This window comes from Gavia stellata, chromosome 6, assembly GCF_030936135.1.
Source record: "Gavia stellata isolate bGavSte3 chromosome 6, bGavSte3.hap2, whole genome shotgun sequence".
In the NCBI taxonomy this organism is placed as follows: Eukaryota; Metazoa; Chordata; class Aves; order Gaviiformes; family Gaviidae; genus Gavia; species Gavia stellata.
In genome coordinates this window covers 60,958,731-60,975,016 of record NC_082599.1, presented here as the reverse complement: position 1 = coordinate 60,975,016, position 16,286 = coordinate 60,958,731, and the positions used below count along the sequence as shown (strand labels likewise).

General features: G+C 38.8%; 1 protein-coding gene across 1 annotated transcript in view; it reads right to left on the bottom strand.

The window, feature by feature from the left end:
- The window catches only part of RAMP3 (receptor activity modifying protein 3), a 56,450-nt gene that overhangs the window by 23,090 nt on the left and 17,074 nt on the right, over positions 1-16,286 (bottom strand). Inside the window, exons 2-3 of the mRNA XM_059818915.1 lie at positions 14,824-14,853; positions 11,984-12,116 (exon numbers count right to left, since the gene is read on the bottom strand). Of these exons, the coding sequence (XP_059674898.1) occupies positions 11,984-12,116; positions 14,824-14,853 (163 nt within the window). The remainder of the gene's footprint in view (positions 1-11,983; positions 12,117-14,823; positions 14,854-16,286) is intronic.

Sequence of the window (16,286 nt, the reverse complement as noted above, 5' to 3'; positions counted from 1 at the left end):
CAGAAGGTGACTAACGTCTTGAAGAGTGCAGAACACTGCATTTGTTGTCTTGGATATACTTTCCAGCATTGAATTATATACTGTTTTGTAAGGGTAAATAGAAATGCCAGAGTCTTGTCAATTAACCATGTAAAATACTTTTTTTAAAGTATCGTTATATAATAAACTTCTGTAATTGAAACAAGACCCTGAATACAGAACAAATGGGTAGTATTAATTCATACCTCATCGTGCTGTCAACAGTTAACCACATGACTAATACCACATGTAGCTTGAAGCAAGAAAATTTATTTTTTTGCCTCTGCTGAGTTAATCTTGGTTATTATATGTTCGTGGTTGATCTGTTTAGAAAACAAGAATGCAGAAACTGTCTTGCAAACCAAAACAGAAGAACCACAAAAGTTTTTATTAAGTATTCATTTTCGTAACACATTTATCTTCTTTCGCATTTTCACTGCCTCTAAAAATACGCTATGATATTTGCCTTGCATAATTGATACCAGTCTATCAGTTATGCCATATTATTTTACCACCACGTAACTTTAGACAGAAATCTTATGTATTGCTTATTTTGAAATACAATCTTTAATAATAAGCTGCATGAAGATTGTTTTCTATTGCTGATCTTGCCATAGTAAACTTCAAAGAGGGCATGAAAGGTGTGAAAGGGCAGATCAGCTGATAGTCATGAGATTTAACAGTGGAGTGCTTTCTAACATCACCTCTAAATTGCTTACATTATTTTTTGCAAGTGACTTTACTCATTAGGATTATTATATTCTTGTATCTTGAACTATTTGTTGTTTGACTTGGTAAAGTAAGCACTGACATACCTATCCCACCTTGTGGGTGCAAGCTACCAGCCATTAGTCCAATGCATCTACTGCGGTACGCATCAATTTGTCTCACAGCACCCTTGCTAAAATATTCTAACTGGTGTCTTCTGGTGACCTTAACTTCACCAGTGTTGAAAACTCTTTCAGAACTTTAAGAAGCAATTACCAGTATTTACATTGGTGACCTTTTTGGCAAATGCCAGATTTCATTCTTTTTTTGAAAACAATGACTCGTGACAAATAAATGTAACAGATGACAAAACTTGTTGAAAAAGGACTTGAAAAACTGAAATCTGATATTAAAAATTTAAGAGTTTTCAGCTATTGGTAATGACAAGGTCTTTTTTTTTTCCCTATTTAGTAGCAGGCTCAGAAGATCCCTCTCTTTTCTCACACTGCTAAGAACTCTCATAAAGATTAGCAAAATTATCTGTAAACTGAAGAAAAGGAAGGTCTGAGCTCTTAAAAACCTTGACGAGATGGGGAATGGGCTGCAAAAGCACACTATTTTGACATGATACAGTCATATACAGCTTTCTCAACGGCAGACCCAGTGTCTCCAGTGGTTTAACAAGAAAGAACAGTTATTCTTGATGAAGAACAAACTCCAATCACCTTCTCTTCTCCCCATTCCTCAGCAATGGCATCCCTGAGTTTAGGCTTTTGTAGACTGCAGTTACAACATGAGTTGTGGTAAAAATAACACGTAACGTTGTTTCACGTCACCAAATCTGAGCTCTTTGAAGTTTGTGTATTTAATTCAACAGCCTCCCAAAAGATTGGCCAATTTCTCCTCATCCTGTTCATTCAACTCGTTTACTGGTTTCAAGGAAGCTCTTCAAAGCAAGGTTTTCTTTGTAAAAAGCGAGATTTCCAGTGTCTAAAACGAAAGCCCAAGAAATCTCATCAGATGAAAAGCTGATAAGGCTTTGCTAGTTTGTAACATAGCTATTTCTACAATATCGTAGAATCATTTAGGTTGGAAAAGGCCTTTAAGATCATCAAGTCCAATATGCTGCAGAACAAAGTGATGGCTTTGCATTTATAAGCAAAACGGTCTGCAGGTCTTCACAGAATTCATAAATGCCAGTGTCCTTAACACATCGTTAAAATTCAGAAGTCATACTTGGAATAATTAATTAAAAATTCGATGTTCATGAATGTTTTTCACCACCTTTCTGCATCATGTAAGGTGGCCACAGCAGATGCAGATTTAGGAGTGCATTGCCATAACTTTGCACTAAAAAGAGAAAAAATATTAGAAATGAGTGTCCAAAGCTGTAAGCCTATTCAGTCCCTCATCTGGAATTATCAAATATAGATTTCATTTTCACAGCCATGAATTGTATGAAATGTTCTTCCCTCTCCTATGTAGTAAAGGAAGAAAATTAGAACTGCATTAAGTAACCATATTTCAGCCTCTATAAGGAGGAAAGCAATTATGCGGGTAATGGAGTATTCTTGTCTGATGTGGAATCCTGGTCTCTGAATTCAAACTAACCCCTTTATTCACATTCATCAGGATGTACTCTTATCCATGCAATATAAAACAAAGCTAATGTATTTCATATGAAAGTAAAGGAGATTCACCTGAAATGCAGTTCCTCTTAAAGATATTGCAATATAGCCTCATTCAGGGAAAAGCTGCACCTTTGCATTAACTTCACAGCAACTTTGTGGCTAGAATGGCTGATCCCAAACAGCACATGGACAGAATCACACAGAATCACAGAATCACTAAGGTTGGAAAAGACCTGTAAGATCATCAAGTCCAACCATCAACCCAACACCACCATGCCCGCTAAACCGTGTCCCGAACACATTTTCAGCACAGCCCTGCACCTGGCAATCTGGTGAGATTATATAAACTGTAGGGTTCTTTTTTTCCTATTTTTTTAAATAATAGATGGCAAACATTATTATTTCTGCAATTAAAAATTGCTATTGTCAGCTACCAGCACGATGGCAACACAACTGCTCAAACATGACATTCTTTTCCACGGCTTTACTTGCTTGCACCTAACTGATTTATAAGCTACTTTGCTTTGCTTTTGAAAAGAAAGGCATGAGTCACAGAAGGAAAATAATAGGTTCCTGGGGGTAATTAGTACCAGTCTGGTTTTGCCACTGCTGCCATGTCCTCTAGGAGTTTTTAGAAGGATTTTTTAATACAAAATTACTGTAAGTTTTGATATTTGAAGAGGTGAAAGAAATAGACAGGTAGAAAGGATGAAGTATTGGCATTATCTGCATTTCACTAAGAGCTTAAAAAAAGCAGCAACCGTATCTGTACGGAAAGCCCAAAGGAAGACCACCCTATTAAAGAAGTAGAAAACGCTAGCATCTACCACAGCAGTCCCTGTTTTTCTATACTGCACCAAACACTTCATGGCAAATAAATTACACTGACGTGAGGCTACATAAAGTGCAGGTTTCTTCAACCTTCCTTCACAGAGACACTAAGCGGACAAAGAATATTTTCTTCTACAAAATCTGGGCTGACAAAACTGGGAGGGCTTACACCAGGCTAAATAAGGAATTTTTGGTTCCCTTTCCCAGTAAATCTTCGGGGAAAAAAGAGAACTACTCTTCAGACACATGCAGAACATTACTCAAAAACATTGCAGAAGATAATCTGGAGACCAGGCAACAATACAGTGAGCTTTTCTTGTGCAAGCACATTTGTGATTTGCAGCATTTTACCATTACTTTGTCCAGGATAAACCTTAACCAACGTACTAGTCTGTCTACCGGGATATAAAACCTAACGCAAATACGGACACACGCACCCCTACATGGCACAGCTGAGGAAGAGTGGGACTCCCTTTAAGCAGTACTATTCTGGATCTAAAATCACATGTGTGCTGGCCACTCAAATATTCAGATCCAGGCAGCTCCAGTTTGTCTTTCATATGAGAAAATCACATGCAAAAATCCAGAACTGAGACTTTTCTGATAACGTTGAAAAAAATGAGCCAAAGGTGTCCGCTTTCTAATTGTGAGACATGTTACTGTGGGAGGGAATTAGCTCACACGAATCAGCGCCTCACCTCAGCTTCAAAACAAACCCAGTGGTTTGTCTGAGATTTTCGCAGTACATTCCTCTCCTACAGATGTTTTGACATTAGCAGCTGGATGCAATCACCGACCAGCATCTAGATCAGACTTCCTGCAGCAGTCAATGGAGAAGACAAAAAAAACTTGTACAACCGACCAAGAAAATGACTCAGTTTGGAGGGCTCTTACATACACGCTCAGCCAGCAGAAGTTATTAGGTCCAAGCTTTAAGAACTGGGGGCATATAATTTCATCTTGGATTGCACATGTTTCTTCCACAGTTTGTTTTCCCATTGATCTTAATGTCATCTGGCTTTCTTTTCTTTAATATTTTACTCTGTTTCTTTGAAAACTAGGCACTTTTATGATTAGTTTAGTTTAGTTGGGCCAAATTGTAACAGGCAAAACTCCCATTGACTTTAAAATTGAGCAACAGCTTTAAGATTATTTTTCCAGAAGATTAGATCAAATTTGGCTCTAGTCATGCACATCTTTTTTTCTTAATTCCTTTTTCAAATCTTCACCATCTGTACAGAACATGGGTGGACCTCCTTTGTCATTTTCAATGGGATTGAAGCCTACTGCTTCTGTTTATAGGATTTGTTTTTAATGTAAAGGGTTCTGGGAAAACTACACTGAGGCTGTACAGAAAATAAAATGGTTGTTCAACGTGGGGACAGACCTTGGACCACGCTCACAGCAAAGGAGGGAATTCCACCAGTTACACACATACATGGAATGAATCAGCTTCAGACATATAGTTAAAGATGAGTTTTGCCCTCTCCTGTTCTGCTAAGGACTCAAATCTAAAACTTTGGAAAAATCGGAATTGCAACATCTTCCAGGTGCCATAGAGGAGCGCCACACAGGCACTGCCTCACAGCAAATTAGGGGCTCTCTGGGCTGTGAAGACAGGCTGGATGAGGTAAAAAGAAATGTAGGGACTGCAGGAAGACGTCTGTTACAATCAATTCTTTTGCTGAAACAGAGAAGCCGCATCTTCTCGTTACATGCGCTACTCTGCTAGAACTCTCTTCCAAAACACAAATTGCTATTTCGCCCTCGGCCTCTCGATCCACAGCTATTCCTTGGCTGGCAAACAGAATGAGTGGCTGGGAGCTCCCCGGTAGCAGGTATGAGACTTTGTACACTTGTGAGATGGCTCTTGCAACAGTAGTATTGGCTTGAAGTAATAGAATGCCTTACACTGAAATAGATGGCACCTGCCTAGATCAAAGATAACCATCAAATCCTGCATTTCTCCATTTCAGTCCAATAGCAAATAGAAGGAACTGAGGCTGGTTTGTGCCCTCAGGAAATGTTTAGTGGACTCAAAGACTGGAAATTACATACCAGCACTACCTATTTTGGGTATTACGTTATCAACTGTTATTTCATTTATTGATTCAGCTAATGAAAAGCACTCTGTAGTTTGCTTTGGATCCGAGAGGAATTAGTCTGGGGATGTGCTCCTTAGGCATGCCAGCTTGGAGTTGTCTATGTGGAGACTCCATTCAAGAGAGGACTGTTGGAGTGACAAGATGCATAAGGATACAACTCAGTAAGTGTGCAGCAAAAGACGTGTATAAAACATGTAGGCACCCATTTCTCTTGAGTGAAAGGAATGTCTTTGAAGGAAGATCACTTTCCGGGCTCGTTTGCCATCACTGTCCCCAACGACATCAGAGAGAGACTGATCAGCTCTACTCAGAGGTAAGGATGCTCTCTGCACTATGTCTTTCCCTGCCCAGAACCACGCAGTATCCTGCCCTCGTTTTGATTTCCTGGTACACTTGCCTGAGTGATGGCAATAGGGTTGCGTTCTGTAGTGGCATCTGCTGCCCAGTGCCCCAGACACACAATGTGCATCTTCTGCCTAAAACAGGATCCTTCTGGCAGCCAAGTAAATTAAGCATCAACTCTTAACGTTTCAATCCAAGAAAGGAGATGGCCTATGACTAAACATCTACGTCATGGTCAACTTCGCTCTTCCAGCAGTGACCCCTTGATTATTTCTCTGTATTCTTACAGCCTAAACATTTTTATTGCAGAAAAACTTAAACAAGCCCAAATGAATGATAAGGAGATCCACATACTTCTAAACAGAGGAGGTGCTTGGTGGTACGTCAACAAAAAGAGGACGTGAATGTCAGAAAGCAATGCCGTTAGCCCTATTGCTACCACTGAAAATACTTTATTTCTAGATATAATAATAAAATCAAGAAAGCTGACTGGATCGTGCGACAGTATAGTTCAATTTGGACAGGCCTTTTTTTAACAGCTGCCTTTGAATGGAGTTACTGGATGCCCTTACGAAAAAAAGTAGTATAACTCTTTGTCTATGAGGAATGCAACGCAGGATTAACCAACAGCAAAGATCAAAGTTAATCTAACAAGACTTGGTATCATATACTAAGGAAAAGTTTCTAATTAATCAAAGCTCTTTATGTATGTCTCTTTTTTGGTATACATTGGTACTAAAGGTTTTTGCATTGTCATACCATATAGATCTGTATTTCTCACCCCTATAGTATTTGTTCTCACAGCAGCCAATCAACCAGGAATGCATACATGGAGTCCAAAACATTTTCTTACGGATTTTTCAAATTAATCTTTTGGGACTTCAGTGTGAGCAGATACTACATGCTTCCTTATAATCACTGTATTGCATTCATTCATGTTTAAAGACCAAATGTTTTATCAAACTTTGTTTAAAACACTCTGATGAAAAAAACCCATGAAAAATCATGGTAGCCCTTGAATTAATAATAAATGCAACTGGAAAACTAATGGTAAACAAGTAATTGCCATTCATGGAGGGCAGCTGCAAAAGTTTTGGCCAATATCTTAATCAATGAAATGAAGCAAACAAATAATTTTTGCTTAAGTATGCAAATAGAATAGTAAATGGTAAAGAAGGAGTAGAAGACGTTGATGTAGTTACACAGACTGATTTGGATCACTTATAAATGTGGACTTACCTAAATCATATGCATTTTAACACTGGTGAATGCAAGATGATAGATCCAGAAAGAAATAACGTACGTCACACTTACAAGTCACTCTGAGAGGGACTTAAAATCATGTACAGCTTTTAAAGCGTGTCCTCCTGGAATTACTAGGCAGCTAGGAGTGTTAATGCAATACACAAATATTTTGGCAGAAGAAAAATGCTGAATACCCAGTCGAATTAGAGAAAAAAACAGGGAGTCTGTACATAATACTATGCAAACTATTGCTGGGTGAAATCTTCAATTCCAGACTGGAATCCACTCTCCAAAAGAAAAGCTGCCAAAACTTGCAAAGGGTTCAAGAAGTCTGAAATACATGCATTACCATGACAGGCTTTAAAAGTTTGATCTTAATTTACCAAAAAAAAAAAAAAGTGATTTAGAGGTGACTTAAAAGTGACTTGCTTGTAATGGGAAAAAGGGATTTCTGACAACAGAAGGATTTTTACTGTATCAGGGAAATATGTAAGAAGCCATAATCGCTGGGAATTGGAGTCAGGCGAACTGGTGAGAAACAAGACACATTTTCCTCCGACTATGAACAGTGAACCCTTTGGAACAATCTGTCTGTAGATGTAATGGATTAATACTAATTTGATATCTTTTAAAAGAAGAGTTGATGACTTCCCATAAGATACTCGCTCACTCTTACAGGGTTTAAAATAGTGACTACAGGGCAGATTGTGTGGCCTATGCAATTCAACAGTGCAGACCATTGGCCATAGCCATCTCTCTGGCCTCAAAATTAATGAAATGCTAGTAAGTACACTCAAAAATGTTTGGAAAATGAGGATGCAGAAGAGAGAGGAGATACCAGTGCTTAACGAGCCACTGAGAACCAGCATGAGCACATTTTGGTCCCATATTTCCATAGGGGTTAGGGCTGGGAGACACATGGAGATTTGTTTAGAGACTGTTTGTTCTAGTTAAATTGTTTCCAGGATCTAGTTCAAGTACTTAGAAAACCCTTTCGTGAGCTAAGAATAGAAAGCAATCTATGCAACTGCAACAAGCAACATTTGTTCAGGTTCATGTAAGACAGCTCTGGGTACTCCCATCTTCATCTGGCCTCTTGCTTAAGAAATTAGTCATATCTGGCCTCTCGACTACAGCCCCATTGTAACCAGACCAGGATCTATCGCATAGAGCACGGTGAAAAACATCTGACTGCCAATGAGGAGCTTAGGTTTGTGGACAGTAGTAGATTTTACAAGTTTAGCTGCTGTTGATAAATATTAAGAATATAATACAGAAATATTATATATTTTATAATATATTATATATGTTATTATGTATTATATATTTCTGTATTTTATCTATATAACCTATATGTTAGTGTGTATATATATAACAATAACAGAAATATTACACATCAAGAATAAAAAACTTTCTGCAAATTCCAGTCTTCTGGCAAACAAAAAGTCTATTTGCTTTTGTTAACTCCCCACATAGCGTTCACCCACACTTCAGTCTCTGCTTGTTCACTTGCCATGTGCCATAATTTCCTGTCATTTAAACCACTCTGTCACATTTTCAACTTCAGGGCTCCCTCTGAATAGCCTAAAGGCATCAGCAAAACCATGAACAGCTGATCCCCTCCTCTTATGTCAATGAATGTCTCCAGCTGTTTTTTAAAGGTTTTACGTTTCTTGTAAGGTATTTCTGGTTGTCCTTCATACCCCGGTGTCCAAGCATGAACCATTGAAACCCATGGTGTCTAAATGACTTAAAATATTTTAAAATCCGACTTGGATCCCTCATCATATTTAAGCTTTCAAATACCTTTGGACAATCTGACCCAGGGGATTTGTATCCTAATTTCTGTATGAATCCTCACAGTAAAATGCAAAAACTAAGAGGGAAACTTTCTCCTGATAGTGCTTCTGTAAAACTTGACCTGAAATTTTATGGTTTAGGTGTGATCGTTATACATTTCCAGCAAGGTCAAGACCGGCGGTGGAGGCTAAAACGCTTATATTGGTTTCCAGTACCAGCTGCCACACACGAGAGCCTCATCTGTATAAAATCAGTCAAAAGGCTGCTTTTGAAAGAACACGAGGTTGTTAAGAACGAAGTTAAGAAGTAAGTAATGGAGCTGTCAGAAAATCTTACAGTATAATTAAGTTACAGCAAATTGAAGTCACTGAAATCTCTCTCACGACTGTTTGGTCAAACAGTGAAGCAATGTAGATAATTGCTATTTACCATCCCACAACCAAGGACAGCCATTCAGCATGAAGAGCTAAAACTCCTCCATAAAACAGGGAGTTTAGAAAAGAAGCAGATTTTCATAAATGATGACATTTGATATAAGATACAAAGCCAATTTTGCAAGATCGCTGTACGTGAAAAGCGCCATGCAGAAATTACTGTATGAAAAAACAGTTTTGGTCATACAAAACTCACAGTTTTAACCCACTATCTGATCCAGGTTGACTAATTTTTACTGCTGGAGCCTAGATGTAAAATCGGGGTAAACTAATACTACCAGGTTTAAACATCTGAATTTTAAGTCACTATGGCTAGAAATACCATTTTTTCATTCATTTGTCAGAATACTCCAAATAAAGAAGTGTTTCAGTCCCATCCATCAGGGTTCCTCCAATGAGCTGGAAGAAATTAGCCTACATGATTCATATATAAAGCATGACGTCAAATCGTAATGGCTGTTCTCCAAAGAGTAAAATTCTTAAAGGTAGATGTAAATGTGCTGTTTCTTCAGTGCAATGAACCCTTAACATAACTTTGTAATCAGACGGATAATGCTTGATTAATACTTGATTCAGGAAATAAATTCCAAAACAAATTCCTCCCTCTACTCTCTCCTAAGCTAGAACTTGAAATGTAAGTGATAGAAAGTTTTATAAAACTGTATATTATGTAAAAATGTAAGAGATTTTTCTTTGGAAGAGGCTGTAACTCTTCTGGTACTGCATATAGGGAAAAATGAGCAAAGCCTCAGACTAACCGATTACTTTGGACAAAATAATCTCCATAGATAGGCAGGAATTGCCTTGTACAGGGAATGGAAGTGACACCAAAGGGGAAGTGCAACTGGAATGGATAAAAGCAAGGTGGATTCTTAACTCTAACTAAAAGTCAGGAGAACTCAGACTTCAGTCACCTCCAAACCCTGGAAAAACCTTGCACCAAAATATTTCAACTCTTGAAGAAATTTTAGCACAAGGCTTGCGAAAAGCTGCTTGCTTCTTCACCTGCATTAACAAAGGCAGAGTCTAATATTTTGACTCCTGTCGGTACCTTTCACTACTGCAAGTAGTCCCACTAGTTGAGGACACTTATCAATATGAATGAGAAATTAGCAAAGAACTCAGGTTTGTGATTATAATACAACTGTGACGAAGATCAAATGGAGTAAAATTACAGTGCTTCCTTCAAAATAAGTAAAACAACTTGTACCTAGATGAGTTGCAAAATTAAAATTGTTGCCCCATAACATACAGACATTTAATAATATCTGCATTGCAAGGATTTTATTTTCCTTTGTAGATGCACATGTCTTTATTAGATTTGAATGCAATTTCTACCAGCTGGATAAGTAATTGCTCTTCCCCACAGTTGGAGAGAGCTGTATGAATGCATCTTTCACTCCAATGCCATGAGTTTTAATAATGTACCTTTTAAAAGGCTGTAAGGTTGTAAAGTCATCTAGGGCGTGCAAACAAAAGTGCTAAGAAGGAACAGCATCTAAGTTGTCAATATGCTGTGAGATTATGGAACATTATCAGCAGGTGGGACATCTCAACACGGGTGTCTGTGGTAAGAGAAACAGGGGGAAGTGCTGCAACATAACAGAGCAGTCCAACATTTCATTATCTATCGGGTCTATTGGTGATCAGCTAGTTAAAATCTCGCATAAGGAGATGGCAAAATCTTGCATCACATGAAGTGATAATAAATAGGAGACAAGTCCAAAGGCCACGTGTGACAAGAACATATCTGGGGCTAAATGATGCTGTAATGGATGTGGTGACAGCCAGCTGGTGCCTACCCTGCCAGCCCCCGAAACAGCACCAGCGCAGTTCCAAATCCAGGGAGATGTTCCACTTCAGGCTGGCTCGCGCCACACCAGAGCTAATTCACTTGAGCCTCGTTTTCTGAAGTGCTGAACACCTGCGGTTTCCTCTGATTTCAGCTGGTGTAGAGGGTACTCGGCGCTTCCGAAAACCAAACATTATGCATGAGCAGACATGCTCTGAAGAAGCAGATGCTCCACAACGCCAAAAATGCCACCAATTACATAAGCCCCGCGAGTTTCCTTCAGAGCAGAGTTTGAAGTGTGCAGCTTTATAGAGATATGTTTAAATACCTCCAGCAACTACAGAACAGGAATAGAGATAAGAAAATAAAAATGTCACCCTCACTACTGTCAGTCTTGCAGTATTTTAGTCATCCAAACCAAACGAGTGGTGCTCACTCTCTCCATGCTATCTGGCAGGCAAAGAAACAAGCCGCAGCAGTTTCAATAGGACAAATCATTTTACATTTGGACACAAGACAATTTCACACAAGAGGTGGATTTCTGAAACTGTGTCTGAGGCAATGTTCCTGTCGTCTTACGGTAAAAAAGAAATCAGAGGAGGGAACTGCACTGATACCAACAGAGAAAACAGAACAGCGTGATTCTAAAAGCACATCGCTTTAGAGGTTTCACAGAAAAAAAAAACCTGACTTAAGTAACATTTGCCTAAAATGCACAGAAATAGAGATTAAATATAAACACAACTGTCTGAGGTAAAAGCAATAGCAGCCAGTACTGATTAGCCCACTGGTTAGTTTTTATTAAAGTGCTCTATTTTGAGCACTCTTCGAGTTAAGAGCTCTGTGTGCATGTGGCCATATTGCAGGGACTTAACAGCTACAGCTTAGCCCTCTGCAACTGGCAACCGAATACAGGAGGATTGCAATTTATCTGGAACACAAACATTTTACATGTATTAGGGATATATTAGGGATGATGTAGGCACTACAGTGTTTTTGGTATTTGAGATGATCCTTTTTTTAAAGGACAAACACCATTATAAGGTAAGAACTATCACAACCAAAACTAACTCTTACATGATAAATTCTGTCAGGTTGCACCATTTTTTAGAGTCCACTTTCTTCATCATCTCTTCAAAGGATTTTCCACAGGCAGGCAACTTTTCTAACATGAGAGATTCATTGCAGAGATTAGTCTGTTGACGTGCACCTAGGTAAAATCAGAAAGCACCTTAAATCTCAAACACTGAAATAGAAGAACGAAAACATCACTCGCAATCTCCTTCACATAATTCTGCTTCCCACTTACATTGTTGTAAACCTAACATTCATCTTTCTAAACCATTTTAGAAAATAGATAAAATATACCTTTATGTAAATTTATTAAAAACTTAACTGTATAAAATACTATAGGATACCATACATAGTATCATCTTTTAGACCTAGCAATGAGGAACCTACCTACCACTTTTCTAATCCTGCTTAGCTTCTACTCACACTAACTTACTACTGCCCATTTGCATTTTTAGTTATAAGCTAACTGAAGTTACCGATCGGACACTTCAGTGTAGAAAGCCCTTTTCAAGCTTAGACAGATGCATCCTATTCAACTAACTAGATGACTGTAGATGTACTTCAACACCAGAAACCTTTGTATATCTTATCAGCTACAGGGCTTGAACTCCCACAGTCACAATTAAGCTTTTTCTTTAGTATATCCACTAAAAGAATTATCTGCCATTATCAGATGTTGATGTTACAGGATACAGCTACTTGCAAAGAAAGAGTTAAGCTTGACTTGAGCAAGCCTGTATCTTTTGCAACCTGTAATGTCAACTCCACAACATTTAGAGTCAAAGTCTAAGGTTCTTCTCATCCAGCCCACGCCTGCATTGGAATACAAAGATAGTATTTTGATATTTCTTACAAAATTAAAATTCTGAAAAAATTCTATTCAGACTAACCAAAGCGTTTGATTTTGATAAGGCTGAAACATTGTTTTGATTAAGTAGTTAAATATGTCTTGCTTTACCTTTATAATTGCCACTATTTTGATTGTTCTTCTAGATACAAAACACATACATTTTGTAGAACATTAAAAATTACCTGTAAGTATATATATGTCAACATATTTAATACAAATGCCTAAATTAAATTAGTCAGAAAAAGACCAGTGTGATTTCTTCTCTTTACAGCAGCACAAATCTGAGAAAAGGATTTACCTGAACAAAACAGACCCATGTGTCAGGCAACCCTCCTGAGAACTCTGGAGGAACAGCTTTTTTTTAAGAACAAAGCCAAGAAGAACAGACCACTTCATCCTTTTTTAATCATAGAAAAAGGAAGTCTAAGTAGAATCAGGTCTTGCACCTTTTTCTTCCGAACCTACATTTTTACCGAGACCCTATTTACAGCAGGGAGAGGAGGTGTTTCTTTTCCTTCTATTCGTTACTTTGAGAGCAGGATCCCATCATTACTGAAAAGAGCCGGTGGTTCTAATTTTGTGTGGTGACAGCCAAACACACTGCCAGGTGAAGTGAGGTCAAAGGCATGCAAGCCTTCGCTTGATGAGAAGTCAGGCACAGCCCTCACTCTCAACAGGGCGCTGTCCCTTACTGGTTAGTCAAAAAAAACCTAAGGCAAGATGACTGGTTTCCGGCTTCACGTCATGACCCAGCCATCAATCAAGAAACTTGAACATCTCCATTCAAAATGGGGCGTGTGATTGGAAAACAGGCTCGAGTGCACAATAAGTGTCTCAGCCACGAAGGAGACGGCTCCTTCGGAGCCCGGGCAGAAGCGCCTTGCAATTTAACTCCAGTTATTGCAGCCAGCTCCGTAGCTGGGGAAGTCACTGACTCAGTGATGCTATGTGCCAAACAAGAGGCACCCATCACATCTGACCAAAGAAATACTTTGCTTTCACATACTTTCCAAGAGCAGCAAGCCCATAACTGGACAGCCTATGCCACACCTGAGACCCCAAGCCTACTATTTGATACAGACCACAAACCTCTCCAGACATACGGCTGACTCACTGGGACCTGACCCTTCCTCCTTCATCATGTCTGATTGTCTGAGCTCTTAGAGCTGACGCTAAGGCTTCATCCATATCAGTAAAAAAAAAATAATCAGAACTACAATTAATCACCAGCGATAGAAACGGTGAGTTATGAAAAAGGGGCAGCATAGTTTTGTCCTTGGGAAGTTAACGTGATAGCGTGGACCCTGCCTATTTAAGCGTTCCCACCAATTCATCTGGCAGCTGCAGCAGTTATAAGTTGTACTTTCCACAGCTAGATCTGCAGATGAACACTGAAGCTGGGCAGAATTCAAAACCAGAGCTGAAAATTGCATAGCTGGCAACGTAAATCCTGCATTGATGCTTTGACAAAAGTTAAGCAAAGCTGCTTTCCCTGGCAGGGTATTCTAAACAGCCAGCTACCACTTGATTTATAACCCTGTAAATCCAACTGAACACAAGTTTCTCCTCCATTACGTCATGTGCACTGACAACTTACTCCAGCCCCTTCCCAGCAGGGTGTTTAAGTGGATTTTCCATGGCCTTGGTGTTTTTGGTTGGCTCTCTCTAGAACTTCAATATTTTGCAAGGTTATAGAAAAAGCTCTGATAAAGTCATTTGACAGGAACAATCTGACAACACAAGAGTTTCTGCCTAAATCCCTGGCCAAAGGGGTTCAAAATTACGAATAATTCTACAATTTTACCATTGCTATTGAGCCTGACCTTTACAAAACACTACAACACTCTTCTGTTCATACAACCGATGGACAAGACCAGTTGTAAAAAATGCGTAACGGCTGACTAATTGAAATGAGATAGGATGGAAGCGCTTTTCAAGTGGCTGCCATTAACAAAACAGAAACAGAAGTTCGAATTTTAGAAGTAAAGCTCACCTGCAAATCCAAGCGTCATTAGACCATTAACTAGGGGAGGAAAAAAAAGAGAGAGAGATTAGTTAGATATCTCTGTACTATTATATAAAAGAATTAGTGCAGATACAAACAAACTTGAGCATAATTTAGGTTTCAACAGAATACTCAAAATGTCCATTCGAACATTAGTTTCAGTTTTATTAAAGAGTGTGTCTGAACGGAATACTGAACATTTAGAGAACATTATGTTTTTAAATTCCTTTTTATCTATCCTTCAAATGGTTGAGTCATGCAGACTTGTTATGGGTCTGTCCACACCACTCTTTCCTGTAGTTTCGAACATTAAGGTTTAGGAACAGGGAAGTTTTTGCTTTAAGCTTCTTGAGGGTGAAGAAGTTGGAGAAGATAACGCATTCACTGAAAATGTAGCTGAACTGCACATTCTAAAGTGTAGAGCAAAAAAAAAATATCCTTTTGCTGTTAAAATTAAGCAAGCATAAGTAAGTGTGTACTCTACTGATCTAGAAATGTAATGCTGTGTTTGATGGTCTCCACCTTCTGCACAGTGAAGGCATACATTTTGAAAAACATGACGTTCAAAACCCACAAGCTTCTCACGCGGACGTTACGCTAACACAGGTATGTCAGAAGAGCATCCAAACGGAAACACAGACTATGCCAACAGAAGAAGCCTTCTGATCAGCGATTTGCAGTACATCCAGATGGATTAAATCAACAGAAGCCCACTGTGTTCGCACAGCTCCAGCCACACTTAGGATTTTGCAACTATAGCTAAAAGGGATGTGGCTTCAATTATTTTTGATGTCCCACTGAAAAAAAAAAATTGCTGACAAATCTTTATAGTGTTAACCTTGCATCAGAAATTAAATGAGTAATTTCACACAGATGGGTGCCTCCTGCTCCTTGTTTATACGCATCACTCCAGTAAAATGAATCAAGATATACGTAGCAGAATATCGGTTCCAATCATATTGATCTAGACTGTGTGTTCACTGAGATATGCGAAGCTCTCGACTGAGTTAACTGCAAATTGTTGCTTACATAATCTGAGAAGAATTTAGATCCTTCTAAAGAACGCGTTTTTCTTCCAGACAAGCATTAATCTCTGTCTTAGTTACTAATGAGCCAGAATGTACGGAAACTGTGAAAAGCAGGAACCCACGTATGAGAAAATTCTGTTGCAACCAAACTCACAGAGCTGGAACTCCATTATACACTCTGATGGCTGTATCTCTTTCACAAATAGAGCACTTTTCTTTGCAGGCTATTAGCTGTTATACTAGTAAATATACTTGAGTCCCTGGGTAGGTTTTTCTTTAATCCTCACTTGAAAATGTGCCTTATCAACTGCAGAAAACTGAAGATCTAATTAAAAGCATACACTTCATGAGGAAGCCAAACCCATCCATTCTGACGAAACAGTCTAGACGCACACAAGTGCCCTAGAAGCTCCCCTTGAGGAC